The 23312-nt window shown below is 34.3% G+C and overlaps 2 protein-coding genes across 4 annotated transcripts; one reads left to right on the top strand and one right to left on the bottom strand.

Moving 5' to 3' along the window:
• Window positions 1-310: 310 nt before the first annotated feature.
• On the top strand, window positions 311-5620 carry LOC101266628 (LRR receptor-like serine/threonine-protein kinase RGI1). The gene is made up of 2 exons (XM_004237700.5): window positions 311-4745; window positions 4972-5620. Exons 1-2 carry the CDS (start codon window positions 1919-1921, stop codon window positions 5409-5411), a joined length of 3267 nt encoding a protein of 1088 aa, XP_004237748.2. The 5' UTR covers window positions 311-1918; the 3' UTR covers window positions 5412-5620.
• A 3564-nt stretch (window positions 5621-9184) lies between these two features.
• Window positions 9185-15812, bottom strand: LOC101266329 (uncharacterized). 3 transcript variants are annotated; one of them, XM_004237699.5, is made up of 9 exons: window positions 15491-15812; window positions 15350-15415; window positions 11793-11873; window positions 11613-11666; window positions 11463-11531; window positions 10515-10577; window positions 10067-10149; window positions 9916-9981; window positions 9185-9806 (listed from the first exon to the last, which is right to left on the bottom strand). In XM_004237699.5, the coding sequence occupies exons 1-9, from the start codon at window positions 15728-15730 to the stop codon at window positions 9764-9766; spliced, it is 765 nt and encodes a 254-aa protein (XP_004237747.1). In that variant the 5' UTR covers window positions 15731-15812; the 3' UTR covers window positions 9185-9763. The 3 variants fall into 3 exon arrangements, with proteins under 3 accessions (XP_004237747.1, XP_010320040.1, XP_069153378.1); XM_010321738.4 differs by lacking the exon at window positions 10515-10577 and having other exon boundaries at window positions 15491-15808; XM_069297277.1 differs by lacking the exon at window positions 15350-15415 and having other exon boundaries at window positions 15491-15806.
• Between the last annotated feature and the right edge of the window lie 7500 nt (window positions 15813-23312).

The following is a 23312-nucleotide window of genomic DNA, read 5'->3' as shown; positions in this document are numbered from 1 at the left end:
ATACTTAATTAGCTTTACACACAAATAACTCACATGAATCTGCATATGAAAATTCATAAATTTGACCTACTATTGACAAAATAAAATAATAATAATAATAATAATAATAAAAAGCAGACAAAGAATTGTACTAACAAAAAAATTATGTTAGAAGGAAATGTCACTTACCTTCATTTGTATTGACACAACTCAAATTACAGTTCTATGTGAACGATACATAAGCATCTCATCAATTGATTTTCTCCGTAACAAAAAATCATCTCATAAGCTATTGACACAAAATTACAAATTTTATTTTACATCAAAGATTAAAATCTTAAATATCAACCAAACATCATAAACTATATTATAAGTAAGAAGAAAGAAACAAAAATTTAAAAAAAAAAAAAAACTTAAAAGAACATACACAATGTAGCATCAGAAAGGATAATGTTCCTATGCTCTCTATCAAACTCATAATAAAATAGAATGTAAAAAATAAGAAGATATACATATATGAAATGAAAAGACAAGGATCATAGTGGAGAATGTAAAGAGACAACAATTTCTTTAGAAGATTATTAATAAATAATTATCTTTTTAGTGTATTTATTTTATGTAAAAATATATATTTTAAGTACAATATGGTATGATTATTATTTAATATTTTGTTAATTAAATATTTTTATTTAATATAGGGATAAAATGGTAATCCAATATTGTACTTTGATGCTTCCCACTTATATTAATGAATGATGATATGATTATTATCTCTCCTTTATTGTAATTACTATTATTTCACTAAATCATATTATTACATTTAAATTTCTCCTATATAAATAAAAATTAAATTTTACTAACAAAGAAGATTTTTTTTTTAAAGTATTTCAAATTATGAAACTTTTAATTTTTTATGCCTTTCCTATCCCGCGACCCTGTCAAAATAAATTTTAAAAAATTTTGAAAATTCTTTTTTTTGCTGGGTCAAATCTCAAGGTCAGATTTTGAAATTGTCATCAGGGTCTTGTCCTAGTTTGGATATCGGGGTCGAATCCTTGATCAATTATTGAGGTTGACTTTCGGATTAAAAATTATTTTCCTAAAGAGAATTTTTTAGTTTTAAATCAAAAATTCACCAACCAAACATTAAAAAAATATTTTCTACTTACCAACCAAACATGAGAAAGTAAGTTAGAAATCCATTTATTTTCGAGAAAGCATTTTCCTTCATACAAAACAAAACAGACCCTTAATCTACTTTTCTAAATCTCAAATATTTTTGCAAACAACTTCAGTTTGTCAAGTCATCTTATATTTTTTTTTATACTGAAGGAAGTAATCTTGTACACAACAAATATAATTTACCAGCATAAAATTGAGACAAAAGTTAAAAAGTTCACATAATAATCTTTTGTATAAGAATTTATTAGGGAAGAAAGTGGGGTGGGGGCTAACAAAAAATAAAGGGTGTAATGACAAAAGTACTCGTGTTGAGAAGACAAGAGAATTTTATCACATACACAGTACACAGTTAGAAATTCAAATAAGAGAGCTCAAAAAAAATTAGATTTTATGTTAAAGGATTTATATAAATACACATAAAAATCATTTTTTATCCTATATATATATATGTATATACTATTTCAACAATTGGACCCCTCTGACAGAGAACCAGCCAGAAGGCATATTAGTACAAACAAAATCTTCCAAACCATCACAGCAATAATACCCCCTATGGCCAACCTTGTCCTACAACACTGTGTCAAGTGTCAATCTTGACAATGAATCTAATTGAAGACAGATATATTTGGAAGAAAATCAAGATTTCTGAAAATTCCATTTGTTTTTTTTTTCAACATTATGACTGCATTTGGTGGAAACTGAAATAGAAGTAGAGTAGATCAGAGAGTACATACACACCCTCATTGTCATCAGAATCATGTCAAGCAAACTAACAGTCACCTTATTCTTCTCATTTCTCAACATATCTTTTTTATTCCCAACATCCATTTCTGGTTTAAATCAAGAAGGGGTTTCTTTAGTCTCATGGCTTTCCACTTTTAACTCTTCTTCTGCTTCTGTTGTGCCTTTCTCTTCATGGAATCCAAGTCATGTAAATCCATGCAAATGGGATTATATCCAATGCACCAGTAATGGATTTGTTTCAGATATCAAGATCAGGTCGATCAATCTTCCCACGATATTCCCAAGTCAGCTTCTTTCTTTTCCATTCCTTGAAGTGCTAGTCCTCTCAAATTGTAACCTTACTGGTGAAATTCCAGCTTCTATTGGAAATTTGTCGTCGTCTCTGAGGATTTTGGATCTCAGTTTCAATGCTCTAACAGGAAGTATTCCACCTGAAATAGGAAGATTGTCACAGCTGAAGCAACTTTTGTTGAGTTCGAATTTCTTTCAAGGTCAGATACCAAAGGAGATAGGAAGATGTTCTGAATTGCAGCAGCTTGAGCTCTTTGACAATCAGTTTACTGGAAAGATACCTGAAGAGATCGGTCAGTTAACGAGTCTTGAAATCTTCCGTGCTGGTGGGAACGTAGGAATTCAAGGAGAAATCCCAATGCAGATATCAAGCTGCAAAAAGTTGGTCATTTTGGGTCTCGCAGATACCGGTGTTACGGGTCAGATTCCACATAGTATAGGTGAACTCAAAAAGCTGCAGACTCTTGCTGTTTACACAGCTAATTTGACTGGTGAAATCCCACCAGAAATTGGGAATTGCACTTCTTTACAAGAACTGTTTGTCTATGAGAATCAAATTACTGGAGAAATTCCACGTGAACTCGGTCTCTTGAAGAATCTTAAGAAGGTTTTGCTTTGGAAGAACAATCTGACAGGGGAAATTCCAGGAAATCTTGGAAACTGTTCGAGTTTGAAAGTGATTGATTTCTCTTTGAACTATCTATATGGTAAAATCCCTCCATCGTTCGAGAATTTAGCCACATTGGAGGAGCTTCTATTATCAGGAAACAGCATTTCTGGAGAAATCCCATACTATATTGGCAACTTTTCCAGCTTGAAGCAGCTTGAATTGGACAACAACAACATTTCAGGTGTGATTCCACCTACCATTGGGAAACTAAAGGAGCTAAATCTGTTTTTCGCTTGGCAGAATCAACTGCACGGGAGCATACCGACTGAGCTAGCAGATTGTCAGAAACTTCAGTCTTTGGATCTTTCTCACAATTTCCTTACAGGGTCCATCCCGAACACTTTATTCAATCTCAGGAACTTGACTAATCTGCTGCTGATATCAAATGTTCTGTCTGGTGGAATTCCACCTGATATTGGGAATTGCACCAGCTTGTCCAGATTACGCCTTGGATCAAACAGGTTAGATGGTCCAATTCCTCCAGAAATAGGGCGTCTACCGAGTTTGAGTTATCTTGAACTGTCACAAAATCAATTCACTGGATCAATCCCTCCAGCTATTGGCAACTGTCCGCAGCTAGAAATGGTTGATCTTCATGGAAACAATCTTCAAGGAACAGTTCCTTCCTCTTTTGTGTCCCTCACTGGTCTTAATATATTAGACCTATCCATGAATAAAATATCAGGTAACATTCCAGAAGATATAGGGAAACTACCATTACTGAACAAGCTCATACTGAATGGAAACAACATAGACGGAACGGTTCCTAAATCACTTGGACTCTGCCAGGATTTGCAGCTGTTGGATTTAAGCAGCAACAGACTCGCGGGCTTAATCCCTGAAGAGATTGGTAACCTCCAAGGACTAGATATTCTGTTCAATTTAAGTCGTAATTTTCTGACTGGACAGATTCCTGAAAGCTTCTCTAACCTCTCCAAGCTAGCCAACATGGATATTTCTCATAACATGTTGACTGGAAGTCTTAGAGTACTCAGTAACCTTGATAACCTTGTTTCTCTGAATGTTTCATACAATAACTTTTCTGGTGATCTTCCTAACACCAAATTCTTTCAAGGTCTCCCTCCTAGCGCTTTTATTGGTAATCAAGAGCTCTGCACTGACAGAGCTGCATGCCACTTAAGTGGTGATCACCATGGATTAAAATCCATAAAGAAGATCACCATTGCTATCGTACTCAGCATTTTCATGGCCATGTTAATTGTGACAGCTTCTATTGCCATCTTTATCCGAACACAGGGAGAGATATGTCAGAAGGACGATGAAGAAAATGGTTTGCAGTGGGAATTCACCCCATTCCGAAAGCTTAGCTTCTCTGTAACTGATGTAGTGCCAAGACTTAGTGAATCTAACATTGTTGGGAAGGGCTGCTCAAGCTTTGTTTATCGCGTTGAGACACCATCAGGACAGGTGATCGCGGTGAAGAAACTATTGGCTAAGAAAATCGGTGAGGCTCCTCAGAGGGACTTTTTTTCTGCAGAAGTTAGAACACTGGGATCAATCAGGCATAAAAACATAGTGAGGCTTCTTGGATGTTGTAATAATGGCAAAACAAGATTGTTGTTGTTTGATTACATTAGTAACGGGAGTTTATCGGGACTGCTCCATGAGAAGAGGGTATTTCTGGATTGGGATGCTAGGTTTAGTATCATATTAGGAGCAGCTCAGGGTTTAGCTTATCTTCACCATGACTGTAGTCCTCCTATAGTCCATCGCGACATCAAAACCAATAACATTTTGGTAGGTCCACAGTTTGAAGCTTTTCTTGCAGACTTTGGACTTGCAAAGCTATTAAACACATCATCCGATACTTCAAAAGCTTCCACCATAATAGCTGGTTCCTATGGGTATATAGCTCCGGGTGAGTACATTTCCTCAAATTTCCGCGCTAAATATTCAAATATTTACTAAGTGCTCAACATTTTGATAGCATGATTATGCTAGTATTATTGATATTAGCTTTAAAGGAACACTTGAAGTTCACTATATTAGTCTTGTACCCCGTGAAATTTGCTGTGCACAAGACATATAGTGGGTATAATACTATGTTTGAACAGCATTCTAAATGTTTTGGTCCTATATTGCAGAATATGGATATAGTCTAAGAATAACTGAGAAGAGTGATGTCTATAGCTATGGCATTGTGCTTCTCGAGATCCTAACGGGGATGGAACCAACTGATTCCCGGATACCAGAAGGTACCCACATTGTCACTTGGGTCAATCAGGAGCTAAGAGTAAAACATAAGGAATTCACAACAATTCTTGATCAGCAATTACTTTTAAGGTCTGGTACACAAATTCAGGAGATGCTTCAAGTTCTTGGGGTGGCACTACTTTGTGTTAACCCATGCGCGAATGAAAGACCAACAATGAAGGATGTAGCAGCAATGCTAATGGAAATCAGGCACGAAAATGAAGATCTTGAGAAGCCTAATCGAGGAGTGGTACCGAATCCTAAAGAAGCAATTAGTTGTCCTAGTTTCTCTGGTTCATCTCAACCTCTCATCAGATCCCCTCCTCAGTAACTCTAGTTAACTTAAGCCTCTCTTAGTTCTAACTAGTTGATTCTTTCAAGTAAATAATAAGGATGTATAGATTATCAATATTCATTTCACAAAATAAGAACATTCCTCTTTCTAGACCTGACTATAAGTCGTTTTGACAAACTAAATTCGTTATTGTTAGTATAAAAGAAGAAGGATCATTTTATTTTTCCTTCTAATTTGTGCAACTACCCTAGAAGAAATGTCAAAAAGTGATCCCTACAACTATTCAATTAAACAAATGCAAGAAATGCGGGCAATATCTCCCAGATCATTAGACTTGACATGTCCGAACAACAGCTAATTTAGTTGTAATGATGAAGTAAAAATTAAGAGAGTAAAAGTACAAGAACAAGTGTCCTCATTAAAATGACAGTAAACCAATATTATTATGTGATGATTGATTAAATGAGAAGCATAAATATCTGATGATTAAAGATTAGAAACCATATATCAACCATAGAAGTTATAGCAGCAATAGAGTCCAAACTGGGGCCTCTGATTGCCAGGGGTGTATGTAGCCTTTTGGTTCCAGGTTCAACTAAATCCATAACTTTCAACACGCAATATATGTGTAAAAATCAACTAAAATTTCAAGACTCTCAACAAATATTAGATGTGACCTCCTAAATTTAACAGTACAATGAGTTCAATATTGAGAATCTTGAAAAATTGAACTCATTAAATTTAAATCTTAAACCTGTCTCGAACTCTAGTTTGTGGGGTGATGATAAAAAAACAAGGTTGTGACAAGATCTTTGTTGGAACTATGTAAACTGAATTATGTAGTATGGGGAAAGGAAGGGACCATCATTCACTACCAATTTCTTTACAAGTCATTTTCACAAAAGATGAAAAAGAATCAGCTCACCATGTTCTTGAAAGGTACATTGCATTTTAGGCCATGTGATATCAAACCTTTTTAGGCCCACAAGTAGGTTACAGTAATACATCAATTTTCAAAGTATACATTATGTAAGTTGATACTTTCTATAACCTCTATGAGAATATAAGGTATTAATCAAACTCTTCTTATTCCAGGCATTTGATTAACAACTAGTCATTACTAATATGAAAATAATTCTTTTTTTACCATCACTTATTAGCAACAATTGAAAATAATCCTGACTTAAGAGATGTTATTGAGTAATCCAATGAAATAGGTTCAAATAGAATGGAGTGGATACTAATAGGCTATATTGCTCAGACTCTGGTGTCGGTATCTAATATGGATACGGATATAGAGGTTGGATTCTTCATTACATTATTTTTAGTAGTCAGGGATATGGTTCCCAGGGGTGCTGGAATACAACCAATAAATGTATATTATGGAATATACAGTAAATATTTCGATATATTAAAGTTATTAAATTAAATCTAATAAAATTTAATTCTTAATAAACGCCTTTTACTTATATATAACAAATCATATTCATACTTTATATATATGTACTCAAAGCACCCAAGGTACGTACCACATACAATACATATCTCACACCTATGTCATGTCGACACAGATATGACAAAGATTTTGAAGAGTCCGAGCAACATAGCTAATAAGTAAGGTAAAGACCTGTATATTGATAAGCATCCTCTAAAACAGAACACCACTTTATCCAATGAAAACAAGTACCATATGAGGACTTTATTAAAGATAAAGGTACATCCCCAAAAATGGAACTTGTGGATGATTGTAATGACAAGTTTCAAAGATATGTAAACATGAGTACATGACAATCAGCATAAAGTAACATTTAAGTTTGTGCTTGATGCATCAACATAGAATATGAATTTGGATGACATAATTAAACCATCAACTTTAACAAAATCCACTTTAAACATGACTAGTTATCAACATAAAGTATAAAGTAAAGCTATATTTCATACTTTAATTTGTGTTCTATTTTGTGTACATAATCAGTAAAGCATCATCTCCCTTATTTTGTTATCCATCTTATATCATAGTGAAAATTGGAGTGTAATTGATCAAGGAAAACTTGGCTTTCAACCCCAGACTGGCACATACAAGGCAAGACATATAGACACCAAATGACATGTGCAGAAAAAGGAAAGGACAAAGGTTGGCAGATACAAAGATCTATAGTGATCACTAAAAAACAAGTGTTTGAGCTAGATGTAGAGAAGGTGCAAAGAATGAAGGAATGCAAAATGAATAATTTAATCACTAAATTGGAGCCTGTTTTCTTGTTTTTCTTTACTAAAGTGAGAATTTTTTTAGTATTAAATAAAGTTTGAGTAATAATTGGTATTTGTGGGTTACAAGCACTATTTCCCATTGTTTTTATCAAAAAGAATCCATAGAATTATCTTTGAATATTTTGTCCACATATTGCCAACACAACTAACAAAAACTACTTACAACTTCTATTGCTAAATTAAACACTAAAAATCTGTTGCTGATACCTAATAGGTAGGTAAGAATCTTGTATATTGATAAGCATCTAAAAGAGAACATCACTCTTATCCAATGAAAACAGTACCATACATATGATTACTTAGTCAAGATAAAGGCACATCACAACAAATGGAACTTGTGGATGATTGTAATGACAAGTTTAAAAGATATGTAAACATCATGACAATCAACATCATTAAGTAGTAAAGAAACATTTAGGTTTATGTTTTATGCATGATGCTGCTGCATCAGCATAGAATGTACATTTGGATGATATAAACCATAACTTTATAGAAAATCTACTTTAAACATGACTTATGATCAAAAAAGTATTAAAGCTATATATTGGTTTCTTTATAGAAATCAATGAATCATCTACCCTAGCATGTTATTCATCTTATCATAGTAAAAGTTGGAGGGTGCTTGATCCGAGAACTTGGCATTCATTCTCTAGACAGACATACAAGGCAAGATAGACACAAGTCACACAGCCGACATGTGCTCAAAGAATAAAGGACAAAAGAACGCAGATACTAGGATCTCTATTGATCACTAAAAGCCATATGCTTTATATATAAAAGTTAGTTCAAAAAGATTAACGTCCCACAATACAGATTGAACAGCAATAAGACAAGTCACCCCAAAAAACAAGATCATATTGAGCAGTAACTTTGAGGAAGATAGCATCGGGACATGCTACTACCTATGTATAGTGACGGGTGTCATCAGTCATGTTCAACTATAAGTGGAGAAGGGTCTGAGGAAAGCCCTTCCTCTATCAGTGGTAGGCACAGAGGGTATAAGCAAAACTGGTAAAAAAAATTGTGAAATAAGGTTTCAACAATAATTGATGTTTGGTTACCCCACAGAAGAAAAAGTAAGGGCAAATTTGATGGACAAGTAATTCCTGAAATGGAAGTGACCGTTTACATATGTCATAAATTTTTCCATGCTCACTCATTTGAATATCTGAAGCAAACATGGAATTCCGTGTGACTTATAGGTCACAAGTGGAATCAACCACACTTTTGACATTCTACTTTAAACATGACAATGATCAGCATAAAGTGTCAAAGTATTTTTTACACTTCTGTGGTCTCTGTCGAGTTTCAATGAAAAATAGCAAGCAATCAAGTGTCTCCTCATATCGTGTTAAAAGTTGAAGGGAAGTTGATTACACACTTGGCTTCAACACAACGAAAAGAAGAAAAGAAAAGTTACACAGAAGATTCTAATCATTCTAACAGAGCTTGCTTTACACAAGCCCCCCAGACAAGTGTACAGCGGGGGTAGGCAGTAGGCACAGACAAATATGCACAAACGATAAAGGAAAAAGGCGTGCAGAAAGAAGAATCTACTTTGATTACCAAGAAAACTAGAGAATTACAAGCTAAGATAGTGTAAAGTGTGAAGGAATGAGATTACAATGTATTTACAAATCACTAGGAGGAATAGAAGTCAATTTACAATATCAAAGAGAACCATAATTAGTAATTGGCTCTGGCTCATACTTTTGCAATCGGCTACAAGTGTGTGGTACATATTGCTCCAATTGACAAGAATTTCTTTTATTTTTGACTCCATCCGGAACATATTCCACTATCCAGCATTGAATCTTACAATTAGTATTTCAACCCTTGCATAAGTAAGGAAAGCAAATACAATGTAAAAACCTGGGCTTGCAAGGAAATACAACGTAAGTAATATATACATGAAGTGTGGTGATTGGCATATCAAAGAATCTTAGTTCTCCTAATTATAGCTTTGAGATCAAAGCTCAATTCACAATGCTAGAAGAAGCATAGCAAAAATAACGCAAATGTGCCAGTACTCCAACAGTCACCACCCGCTACGTGGATAGTCTGATGCGCTTGCATGTGTGGCTGGAAAAAACTCATAGACAGCTCAGAGATGATGCTTACTGCTTCCCCCCTGGATTCCATTTTATACTGCAACCAATGCTAGTAGAAAGTACAAAAATAAATTTAGTGCACAACTTTACCCACCCATTTCCATTAGGCTTTTCAAGGAAGAAAACCAGAAATACTTTTCAAATGGAAATACGACTACCTGGGTTTTTGAGTTGATGAAACTGGCTGGCCACTAAGTACACAATCAATCGCTAGGCTTAAGTCCCTATAGGATGTGTCATAACAACTACATTAGGAATTCACAATACAATAGATTCTTGAGCGAAAATTGAGCAGACAATGTAATTAACCTTCCCGTGACAGGCATATTGTTACTTGGCCTTGAATCATCAAATTGTCCATGATACACTAGCTCAAAGGGCCTTCTGCCATCCTGACACAAGATGAAATATCAAATCTGTAAATAATTCCAAATTAAATAAAAAAGCAAGATTGCTTACAACTCTTTTTGAGAAAACTTTCATAGAGGCTTCGAGAATATGTTAAGTATTATTAACTTTGGATGAAAGAAATAAAAGGAAACCCAAATCACTCTCAGTAAGAACTGAGATACAGAGCGACAAATTGTGGCTGAACGGATAGCAAACGAGGGGGTAAATACATCTATAAGGTGGATAACGTATAATGTAGGGAAAGAAACAAGGAGCAGAAAAGCATGCAAATCGCAAAGCAGGGGCGCAGTGTGTCATGTTGAGTGCTGACCTTGAAGCTTTTAGATATAACTCATGTAGTCATTACCTTTTTGAATAGGAAAAATTCTGGTGTACAAACAGCCACAAAATCTCTTGCCACTTCTTGTGACTGTAAGAAAAATATCAAGCTGAAGAAGTTCGATACGAAACAGGTTCTACAACATTTCAATAAAAACATAAGAAACAGGCAATATAATTACTGCATACATGTCAAGTAGTGTATTGATCACCTCATCTTTGTACAACGGTTCATGATTACAAAACAAAATACAATTTGGAAGAGCTTTTACCAATAACAACTCCACAATTGTACTTCTACGGCATAGTTTACATAATGGCAGTCTCAAGGAGGAAGAGGAAAAGGCGCATGTAGCAATACAATTACTTGGTTTAACTAAATCTAACATTTTCACATGGAGCATACAATATATATGTAAATATATCACTAAAATTTATATGTGCAATGATTCAATGTTAAGAACCTAAAGGCTGAAACCATCAAATTCAATCCCTGGATTCGCCTTCGGGTATGATTACTTTCTTACCTTATTCATTGACTTATTAGCATCCTATTCTTGTCACAGTTGACCTAACTAAACTTCGGGAATGTGTAGTTAAAAGCAATTTGGCAGATGAGATAAAAAACAGTATGAGAATAAGCTAGGTTAGTCCATATTCTCAATGGAACTGAACCAATCTTGTAGAAAGATATAGGGGAGAAATAAGGTTAATAGCGGACTGGTGAACATCTGAGTCTAGCCAGACACTGATCTCGCGCAACCAAAATATTTCAATCTAAAATGAAAAAGTAAATGGGAAGAAAAGTGATTGTGATATATACAGAGACTAAGCTAAGAGGAAACAGCATCACCAATGGAAAAATCCCCCAGAAAAGATACCACAGGCGACAACATAGTGCAAGAGCATATCGGAGTAATAAAATATAAGCAATTTAATTGAAAACTATCATCAAGAACTCAGTGTAAGAGCAAACCTCATCATAAAGATAAGGGAAAGGATATTTGAAGAACTTAGCATCTTCAGCCATGAATTCAGGTCCATCCTGTGAAATAGAGAAAGTCACAACAAAATCACATAATAGTCTCACAAAATCAAGAGATCATAAGTTATCAAGTATCTCAACCTGTGGATGTGTAACTACAGAGTTCGAAGATATTGCTACCACAGCAAGCCCTTTCTGCAGCAAAGATGAACTTCTTGATGTTATTCTGTTCTTTTCAACAACTGAGCTGACAGCAAGCAGAGAGAGCATGTAATGCGTGAAATTAGAAAAGACGGAAAATGGAATCAGGTTTCTACTTACCTTCATGTAGAAATTTGAGAGTTTAACAATATCCTTCTTCAAGTGTATGACAAATGGACAATGGTTGCAGATGAACATAACCTACAAATTAAAATAATCAGAGATGATTTACAGTAAACACAAGTTAATAAAGAAGAGGGACAGAAAATCCATGATTCTTTAGTTCTTTTTTCAACCTTTGGCATCACAATAAAGCTTCTAATTTTTAGTAAGACCTTGTGCAGGCATAAAACAAACACAGGGTTTAGGTCAAAGCTATTGGGTTCAGACGAACCCAAAGCCAGAACCGTACATCTGCCCTGGACAAAAATCAAGAGACAAGCTCCCCCCCCCCCTTAATAATACTAGCTTTTGCTTGTAAGTTGTATGTAGAACTAAAAGGCAAAGGCGGGGATAAGAAGTTGTACAGACTAGCCAAGGAGAGAGAGAGGAGGGCCCGTGACCTAGATCAAGTGAAGTGCATCAACAAGGACGGAAAAGATCCTGGTGGAGGAGGCACTCTTTAGACGGAGAAGTCAGTCATACTTTCATAGACTCTTGAACAAAGAGGGGGATAGACATTGTGTTGGGGGATTTGGAGCACACAGAGAAGAGTCGTGATTTTGGGAAATGTTGGTGTATAAGGTTAAGGAGGTTAATAGCATTATTAATAGGATACACAGGGGAAGAGAAACCGGGACAAATGAGATCCCGGTGGAACTTTGGAAGCCAGACGAAATCCCAGTGACATATCGGAAGAATGCAGGTAGGACAGGAATGGATTGGCTTACTAGACTGTTTACTGTTGCTTTCAAGATGATGAAAATGCGCGAAGAATGGAAGTGGAGTACAATGATTTTGTAATACAAGAACAAGAGGGACATTCAAAATTACAACTATATGGATATCAAGTTGCTAAGCCATTATGAAAGTATGGAAGAGGGTAGTGGAGAAGAGGGTGGGAACGGGCGTGTCTATTTTAGAAAACTACTTCGGATTTCATGCTGGGACATTCAACGACAAAAGTCATTCGTCTTGTGAGGAGGTTGGTGGAGCAGTACAGGGAGAGGAAGATGAACCTCCACATAGTGTTCATCGATCTAGAAAGACCTATGACAAAGTTCCTAGAGAGGTTGTATGGAGTTGTTAGTGTACATGTTGCGTACACTAGAGAAATCAAGGACATATTCGATGAAGTCAAGACCCAGGTAAGGACAGTGGGTGGAGACTTGGAGCACTTACCAGGTGTGACAGGATTTCCAAGGGATCAGTTTTTAGCTCGTTATTATTTGCCTTGGTGAGTATTAACACGATACATCCAAGTTGAGGTGTTATAATGTATGTTATTTATGGATGACATAGTTCTAATTGACGAAACCTGTGGCGGAGTTAACCCTAAGCTGGAGGTTTGGAGACAGACCCTAGAGTCTAAAAGACAGGCTGAGCAAGACTAAGATTGAATACTTAGAGTGTAGTTCAATGACATGATGCATGATGCTTGATACACAGGTCATCTAAATGAGGAAAAATTTCAAAGCATCGTTGGTACATTATCCAAGAATTTAGGAAGATTGACGAGGATGTCTCACATCGTATTAGTGCAGGATGGATGAAATAGAGGCTTGTGTAATAAGAAGGTGCCTGATTTACTGCAGATTTACAGTACTTTTAATGCTTTTAACTTGGAGGTTTGTGTGTTTCTTAAGCATTTGTTAGTAGATTTGATGGTCTTTTGATAATATTTTTGCAGGAAAATAGGTTTTGGAATAGTCGGGATGAGAAGATTTGAAGCAGCAGCAGTTTAGTGTTTGACGAGTCATCCTACGATCCATATACCTTTCTATGAGCCGTAGGATTGAACCGTAGAATGAAGCAGTACATATTGGGTGCTAAGTGTAAAATGACGAAAGTTAATGGCGAGCCGTAGTAACTTCTACAAGGCGTACAATTGAGTAGTAGAGAAGTTCAGTGAAGTTGAGTTCTAGTATTTGGTTGACGAGATGCCACGACGGTTCATGCTAAGTTCTATGGGTCATAGAACATAAACTGTAGAAAACTTCAGGAGAGAAGTTAAAGTTGTTCTTTGACGAACAGTTCCTACGAACCGTAGGACTTCCTATGAGTGAACCGTAGGTACGACTACCTGAACCAAATTTTCCTAAATTTCCTTTTCCTACTTTAATTAGGATTTTGATGTCTTTAACTTATAGTTGTAATTTTCGCTTTTACATTGTTAGACAATTTGATACTTTAACTTTTGGCTTTGAGAATTAACTTGCAAATATTTGTGCATTTAATTCTTGAAGTGTTGGTTTATAATATTGCTTTTTGTTAGTCAATTCAAGATTCCGGACTTCATCAACTCTAATTGGAGGTCTCAAGTTCGAAATCCCCTGCCATCAGAAAATGTATAGCATGTATATCCCACACGAAAACCTGGAGTGAACTCATTATTAGGATGCTACGGGTGAACTCGGATGAAACTCAAAAAGTTTCTCTCGTATGGACAGTGAAGAAGGATGGAAAATATATGGACAGTGAAGAAGGATGGAAAATACTATGTGAAGTCAGGTTGTCACTACTTATTGTGTGAAGCGACAAGGAGACTGTAGATTGGCAACGGAAGATGATCTTGAGAATGAAATCCCCAACTACAGTGGCATGCATTGGATGGACAATCTGACTTATACCTAGCATGCACCTTCCTTTTTTCTTAAAGGAGGACGCAGAATCAGTTGGATACATTTTACTACACTATAAATACAATTGGCTATATGGTGGGAACCTGACACAAGTTGTGCCTAGTTGGCATCTGAGAAGCTAAGGAGAAAGCAGCAAAAACTCAAGAAGACTATTCCTCTTTGAATAATATGGATAGAACAAAATGACAGGTGTTTTGAAGGGAAAACGTATTTTCTATTGATAACTTTAGATGCATGCAAAGCTTGAGAATTTTGGTGCAAGTTTTGCTTTCTGATTACATAGATATATCCAGATTTCTTGAACTCATTCCATACATACATACATAAGGAATTTAAGTGTAGCAAATTCCTTTGAACACACACTACACCTACTCGGTGCTGCAGCTTTGTGAATAAAATCGCCCTTTACGTTTCAAAAAAGAAATTCTCTCACTTAGCAAATTAAATTCAAAATCAAAATCCAACAAATCCTTCCCGTTTCTGTAAACAAAAAATACTCATGACTCATGTATGCCAACCATACTAATATGAGTAATTGCATTCAACCATACTTTGGGATATAATCATCTTTAACAAACGCATAATACTTTTGTAATGTTAGCGTGGAATTTAGCTATAATGACAATAAAGGTTACAATGTTAACTTTATTTGCTTTACATACTATCGTAATCAACTTGCATTGTCTTTCTTATTATCATTATAACTCTCTTAAGCAACATTCCGTACTAGTCAGGTTCCCAATCCTAACATCTTGGACTTGGAAGATTGAGGTCAAATATCACTTCAGAAATTCAAAATGTTACCAGTGAAATCAAATTAATCCACTTTAGATGGGTAAATCGGAGTAGTTAAGATAATAGTATTGTTCTATTTACCAGCAATGCAGGATATGCTTCAAAATCATCAAGGTTCCAAACTTTATCAGTAAGCGGCTCCGTAAGCTGAAACATTTCTCCCATTAAAAAACCAATAAAATTCTCTGTTTTCAAACATTACTTAAAAAATAAAAAACGGACCTCAAAATTGGGAGCTCTGAAACCAAGAGACATGCCTTTGGACTCTGTTCTTGCAGCTCGTATCACAAGCTTCCTTGCCGGCAGAATACTCCGGCGTTGCGGAGAGTAGTAGCTCTTCTTCAAGTAACAGAGCGAGGGAAGAGAAGAAGGCGAAGCTCTAGAAGCTGTGGCTATCGTGCGCGGCACCGATAGTAAGTGTGCGCCGGTTGATAATCCGGTGACCGTTGGAATAACCACCATCGGGAACTCTCTGCTTCACACGAAGTTTGATAGAAACCGTTATCCAAAGATACAATTTGTGTTGCCCAAATTCTTTTGGGCCAGTACACTTTATTTGGGCCTCGGATCCTTTAAATTAAAAAATTATAATAACAAACTATTGATTCAAATTAAATGTTATTAACATAGTTTAATTTAATTGTACCCTATAATAAACTATTGTTAATTCGCCTCTCTCCATGGTGGAATATCGCTCGCCACTCTCGTTTTGGTGGAAGTGTCGCTCACTCTCTCGTTTTTATTCAAACACAAATGTGTAAAATGTGTTTGTGTTCGTATAAAGTGAGAGAAAATTATATTCGTATATATATTTTCGTTTCTTTCGGTTGCCACTCTCACTCGCCTCCCTCACCTTATACAAACACAAATATATACATTGTGTTTGTATAAAGCGAGAGAAAATTGTATATACAAATACGAATGCATATTTTTTTGTTCTATACACTTATGATTATACAAATACAGTCTTCCCCTACTCAGTTTTCTTTTGTCTTTCTTTCTTTCTCGCTTTATACAAACACAGATTATTCAATTGATATTTTGTATATGTATATCGAAACAGATTATACAATATTTTCTTTTGTATATATATAGCAAATTATACAATTGTTTTCTTTGTATATATATAGTGAATTATACAACTATTTTCTTTGTATATGTATAGCGAACTATACATATTTACGTTTGTTATGGAGCGCAATCATGCGAGTTATAGCTATAGTATACAAATAGAATTTTTATGTTTGATAGATGTTAAAGTTATTCTTTAAAGTATGCCCTGTGAAATAATGTGTGTTACTAAACTTATGTCTTGAGGCATAACTTGGGTCACTAAACTTTGTATGTTGAACTTAATTTCTTTTGCATTCAATGACTGCGACTCCAAAGAGTCCTATTACTGGGGTTACCACTTCTACAAAACTGTTTTGGATTCCAAAGTCATTATAAGGACGAGATGGCGAGAGGAGAAGCATAGCTTATGTCACTCAACTTATTTAAAGACATAACCTATGTTATTGAAGTTATGTATAAGGGTATAACTCCAACATAACCTAAGACAGGTCGTTTTTGAAGACTGCTAGAATTATTCATTTATAATTTAAGTGTCATTTAATGTAAATTAAGAGACAATGATTCTTAGATATTAAATTGTGAAAATTTCCTCATATAAAAAGAGTTGACCTTTATGTTAAAAGGACATTTGTTATCTACTTGTTGCTCGATTCAAATATATTAACAAAATCATGAATACATTTATTTATTCATTTACTTTCTTGTGTTCGTCAAACACAACTTCTCCAAAATTATCTTCTATCTTCAAAATTAGGCTAAATAGATTTTTCATCTATATTATTGGTAAATTACATTTAATTTATTGATATATTTCTTTTTGTCTTCTCGTTATTACTATTATCATTATCAACTCAATTTATGTGTTTTTTAAATCACGTTACAAATTCGAAAGTACCTTTCTAGCAATTCTATTTTGATTCTAATTATATCTTGCTAACAAATCTTTTCTTTGTGAAGCTGAAAAGAAAATTGACTAAATATCACAAATCATGAAGTTCTAAAATGTAGCAATTTGTCCGCACTAAAGTTCGAAAAGGAATTGTTAAATATGTCATAGAGAAATGACATATTTATGTTTCAAATAAGATTTGATAAATAGTTGTAGAAAAATAAAATATTTAAAATAGTTTTTTCAGTTACTTTTCAAGACAGGTATAACAAACTAAAATTTGTTGATCATCAAAGAAAAAAAATACAAGTTAATCAAATAACAAAAGAAAAATAGAAGAGGATTTTCAAACTGCTATTATAAAATAGATAATTAAAAGAAAATAACATAACGTAGCATAACCCTAATGTGATAGTGCATCCTCTTTCTCTCTATATAAGCATCTTAATGCACATGCTCATTCCTTTAACCAGGTTCCAAATGTCATTAGACAGTATATTATTTGAGTCCTCCATCATAGCTAAATTCGTAAAATTACACTTGATGAATGTTTGTTGAAAGTAGCACACAATATTATCATACGCTTGATGAATGTTTGTTCAAAATAACACACAATATCATCATATGCATATCGCATTTAGTATTCCTTTAAAAAAGTTAAAACAAAACTATCATATTTTTTCCTAAATTGATGATGCACCTTTTGAAAAATAATTTGAGCTTGATTCCTAGAAATGATAAAACTTTGAATTCAGGATTATGAATATTATTCATTGATTGAATCAGTAGAGTTTGAATACTGAATTCCTAAACCTAAAAAAGAACTCATCCAATACAATATATTAATATTAGAAAATGTGACAAAGTCTACTTTCAATCCTCTGGTATTCCCTAGGAACTAGTTTAGAGATTCCTAAGTTGACCCAATATGTACAACACAAGGCAAGAGTCTTGCCACAAGAAGGGAAAAAAGTTTCCTCCTAAGATTAGACATTCTTGTAGTTTGCTTTTTCAAAAAAAAAAAAACTATTTTTAAGTAGTTGGGGGAATTAAATCCATTGGGGCTAGATTTATTTATTTATTTATTCAAGATATTTTAATTAATGATACATAAGCATGATATGCATTATGACTACCAAAGGATGGGAAAGTCTGGATAAGGCTGATCTCTTTTAATCAAATGTTTTGAATTTTGAATTTTAGATATGAAATTTATTTTAGTAGGAAATGTTCCTCCTTAATAAGGCTTTACACGACACGATTTGAAATAATTAAATTCTCATGTGATTATCAAAAATCAAATCTTAAAAAATGGAGTGCATTATAATATCGAGCGAACTAGATTTTCTTATATTAGGTCATAATAGGTTCTTCTAAAAGGATAAAATTTAGGATTAGATTACTAATTTATAGTTGTACATTTTGATTGGTGAAAGGGAGAGGAAGAGATTCCCCAAGTGGACTCATTAAAAACTAGTGAAACTTTAATTACTAGTAATTAAAACCTAAACCTTCATTGTAATTAATTAGCATTAGACTAATTTTTAGTGTAAAATCATCTTGATTCTCAAGAATCTTTACTATTCACACCATGTGTCACTCTTAATATATTCTGTGTTATTTGTTTTTGCTTCTATTTTGTTTGAACTTGAGATGATGGGGATGGATTAAATTTTAATTTCTTATAGGCTGAGGAACCTAAGATTTTAATATTGAGTCATAATTACTAAAATTTATTAATCACTATACTAGATGTGGACAATTATGTAGAATGAGAAATTTATTAATTATGCAACATGAATTAAAATTTTTTACCAGATTATATCCAATCAATGAATTGATATATATGTGGCCAACTGGCCCAACATTTCTGCAACTTAATTTATTTCAAACAAGTTTATTATTATTTCAAACAAGTTTATTATTATTATATATATATATATATATATATATATATATATATATATATATATTATTACCTTACATTTGGGATGCCGTGCCATATATACGAAGATGAATTCTTCAAATATGTTTGTGCATTTAACAATTTATATAAATATGATGGCATTGGACTATTACTCTATTTATTATGGTGTATCTATTTATGTAATTTTATGTAAGATTTATTAATTTTTTCATTAGCTTCATTTTTTTGATAGTTTAAACATCAGATACACATTTAAAATTAAAGGATATTAATGCTAACTGAAATCAAATTAAAACAATACACATTTATATATTTAACCTATAAATCACATATTAAAATTTGATGTAGATCTCAAGTTTAAATTGACTTAATAAATTCTTGATTCCTTCACCAGTTATACCTTGCTGTATATAACCAAATGTTATTAGGGGAAGCTCATATCTAAGTGTGGGGGACTACTTGTTTTGATAATAATAAACATAACTATCTTAGCGAGTTCTCCATCCATCGCCATATAATATAGAAAGGAATATTATATCTTCTCTATTTTAATTTATATGATATAAATTTTTTTTATTGATCTAAAAAAAATATTTTTTTTCTTTTTAGTTTTAGTAAAAATTAATATTATCACACAAATATCTATAATTTATTCTGAATTACAAAAAAAAATTGAACTTTTTTTGTGTAAATTAAATAATGTATACTCCTTTTGTTTGAGTTAGTTTGACTTAACATAGAGTTTAAGAAGAAAAAAAATAATCTTATGAGTTAGTCACTTGATATAGAGCTTAAGAAAAGAAATGAAAAATATCAATCTTATGATCTTAAATTAAGGACATGTTAAATGTATTTGATATCAAAAATACTTGTGGACTGTCTCGCTCGCCTCTCTCTCTTATTTCATATGTATTTGTATTTCAGAACGTATTTGGTAACGAAAATACATATATCTAATGTCAAAAAAATTATTGACACATTCATTTGGATATTCATGTATAGTGAGAGTGAAAGGGAAAGAAAGCAGAACGATAGGGGAGAGAGGTGAACGAAGATAGGGGGAGAGGGGAATGAAAGGTGTCTTGGAAAGGTTACAAGTGCTTCTAGGCAAATTTTTAGGTAATTTTTTAAAAAAAATATATCAAAAATAAAATATCACCAATAAATCTGTTATTATTTTTAATTTATAGATTATATTTTATAAGTCTATCTAAACAGGCCTAGCACTTTTCTAATAATATGGCTAAGGAAATAATGAATGTCAGATCTCAAATGCTTAATAGATAATTCTTTTATAAAACAAAGAATCTGTTATAAAACTATTAAATAAGAAAAAGAAGCTAGAGAGAAAAGAAGAGAAGACTTGTTATTTCTCTTGATGAATGAATTTACAACGAAGAGGAGCACTCTATTTATAGGGGAAATCTAACTTGGTCCCCAAGTAGGATGACTCTTTAATCATATCCTAAAAAGTACTCCACATGATAGACATTCACTATAATACAAATACTTTATAACACTCTCCTTGAATTCTAATTCATAGATGATGTGCCTCGTCAAAAACCTTACTAAAAAAACTTTAAGAAAAGAAAAACTCTAGTAAAGGAAAAGAGTACACATATCTATTAATACACATCTAGGCTGCCTCATTAAAAACCTTACAAGGAAAACCCAGTGGGACAAAACCTCGTGAGGGAAAAAAAGTACAGCGCGTATTCACTCCCCCTAATGAGAACATTAATCCAGAGACTTGAATCTTCGTATTCCAAACTTGTGCACCATCTTCTTGAAAGTTGCAGTTGGTAGAGACTTGGTAAACAGATCAGCCACATTGTCACTTGAACGAATCTGTTGCACATTTATATCACCATTCTTTTGAAGTTCATGTGTATAGAAAAGCTTCGGTGAAATGTGCTTTGTTCTATCTCCTTTTATGAATCCTCCCTTAAGTTGTGCTATGCATGCTGCATTATCTTCATATAAAGTGGTGGATACTTTATCACATGTCAAACCACATTTCTCTCGAATGAGATGTATCATAGACCTTAACCACACACATTCTCTACTTGCTTCATGAATAGCTATTATTTCAGCATGATTAGATGAAGTGGCTACGATGGACTGCTTTGTAGATCTCCAAGATATAGCAGTCCCCCCCACATATAAACACATAGCCTGTTTGGGATCGAGCTTTGTGTGGATCAGATAAATATCCTGCATCAGCATAACCAACAAGATTTGGGCTACAATTAACAGAATAAAATAAGCCCATATCAGTTGTCCCTTTAAGATATCGCAAAATGTGTTTGATCCCATTCCAATGTCTCCTAGTAGGAGCAGAACTATACCTTGCTAACAAGTTAACAGCAAAAGCTATATCAGGCCTTGTAGTGTTAGCAAGATACATTAGTGCACCAATTGCACTAAGATACGGTACTTCAGAACCAAGAATTTCTTCATCCTTTTCTTGAGGTCGGAATGGATCCTTATTCACATCAAGTGAACGAACAACCATCGGAGTACTTAATGGATGCGCTTCATCCATACAGAATCTTTTCAACACTTTTTCTGTGTAGGCAGATTGATGATCAAAAATACCATTTGTCAAATGCTCAATTTGCAGACCAAGACATAATTTTGTTCTTCCCAGATCTTTCATCTCAAATTCATTCTTTAAATAATCAATTGCCTTTTGAAGCTCTATTGGAGTTCCAATAAGATTTATGTCATCAACATAAATAGCAAGTACAACAAATTCCGATATTGTTTTCTTTATAAAGACACATGGACAAATTGCATCATTTGTATAACCTTTCTTACTTAAATACTCACTAAGACGGTTATACCACATGCGCCCAGATTGCTTCAAACCATATAATGATCTTTGCAATTTAATTGAATACATTTCTCGAGATTTTAAATTACACGATTTAGGCATCGCAAATCCTTCAGGAATTTTTATGTATATCTCATTGTCAAGTGATCCATAAAGGTAGGTTGTAACCACATCCATCAAATGCATTCCAAGTTGCTCATGGACTGTGAAACTAATGAGATAACGCAATGTTATTGCATCCATAACAGGTGAGTATGTCTCTTCATAGTCGACGCCAGGCCTTTGAGAAAATCCTTGTGCCACAAGGCGTGCTTTATACCTTTGTATTTCATTTTTCTCATTTCTTTTTCGCACAAAAATCCATTTGTAACCAACAGGTTTAATACCATTAGGTGTTTGAACTATAGGTCCAAAAACTTCATGCTTGACAAGTGAATTCAACTCTGATTGAATTGCTTCTTGCCATTTTGGCCAATCATTTCGTTGTCGACATTCTATAACAGATTGAGGTTCATGATCCTCATTATCTTGCATGATATTTGTTGCAACATTATATGCAAAGACATAATCAACCACTGTTGACACCCAATTTTTGACCCGCTCCGGTATGATTTAATTAGCGAGCTTCATGAGTTTTCCAAATCACTTAAAATTGATTAGTTTTATAATTTTGCGAAAATATAACGATACAATGTTTACATAATTGTGTATATAGCTGGTATATCTTGTGTATATTCGAAATCAGCCCATCTTTTAATCCAGGCCCAACTCTCCCATTCCCAATCAATCTCCCAGGCCCACCAATTCCGACCCAACCCGTTTCCCCCGACCCGACCCAACACCTAATACCCAACCCAATAACCCATTCCCCCTTCCTTCATCCCCCCCTTCCTCACGTCCTTTTCCCAGAAAACGCAGACCCAGCGAAAAAAAAAGAAACCCAGAAATCAAATCCACACCCCCTTACGCTCTCTCACCCGTCTCTCCCCACGCGACCCCTTCCCCCCACGCGTTCTCGTCTCCCCCACGCGTTCTCGTCTCCCCACGCAAGCTTCCCCCTCGTCAGTACGATTCCCATAAAACAGCAGTGCACCTGCGTATTTGCAGGCGAAAAGCTGCGAATCCCGTCCTTGTAGCGTGGGATCGTTCCACGTAGCTCGCAAGGACGTTGAGTTGATCTCGTCCATCCACCTCGTCTCACTTTCCGTTGAGATTTTGGCATCAAAAAGGGGATATTCCTCAGCTTGGGAGTTTTTGAATTTGAAATTCAAATTTGGGCGGAATAAAGCCATCTTTCAGGATTCCCTTTCGGAGATCC

This window comes from Solanum lycopersicum, chromosome 4, assembly GCF_036512215.1.
Source record: "Solanum lycopersicum chromosome 4, SLM_r2.1".
NCBI classification, from domain to species: Eukaryota; Viridiplantae; Streptophyta; class Magnoliopsida; order Solanales; family Solanaceae; genus Solanum; species Solanum lycopersicum.
This window is presented reverse-complemented; position numbering and strand designations above follow the sequence as displayed.

Excerpts from the sequence above, each read along its gene's own strand:
- LOC101266628 (XM_004237700.5), top strand. The coding sequence starts at position 1,919 with ATGTCAAGCAAACTAACAGTCACCTTATTCTTCTCATTTCTCAACATA. Across the intron at positions 4,746-4,971 it reads CTATGGGTATATAGCTCCGG|AATATGGATATAGTCTAAGA; the intron begins GTGAGTACATTT and ends CCTATATTGCAG.
- LOC101266329 (XM_004237699.5), bottom strand. The coding sequence starts at position 15,730 with ATGGTGGTTATTCCAACGGTCACCGGATTATCAACCGGCGCACACTTA. Across the intron at positions 11,874-15,349 it reads AAGCATATCCTGCATTGCTG|GTTATGTTCATCTGCAACCA; the intron begins GTAAATAGAACA and ends TTTAATTTGTAG. Across the intron at positions 10,578-11,462 it reads TCCCTTATCTTTATGATGAG|TCACAAGAAGTGGCAAGAGA; the intron begins GTTTGCTCTTAC and ends TTTTTCTTACAG.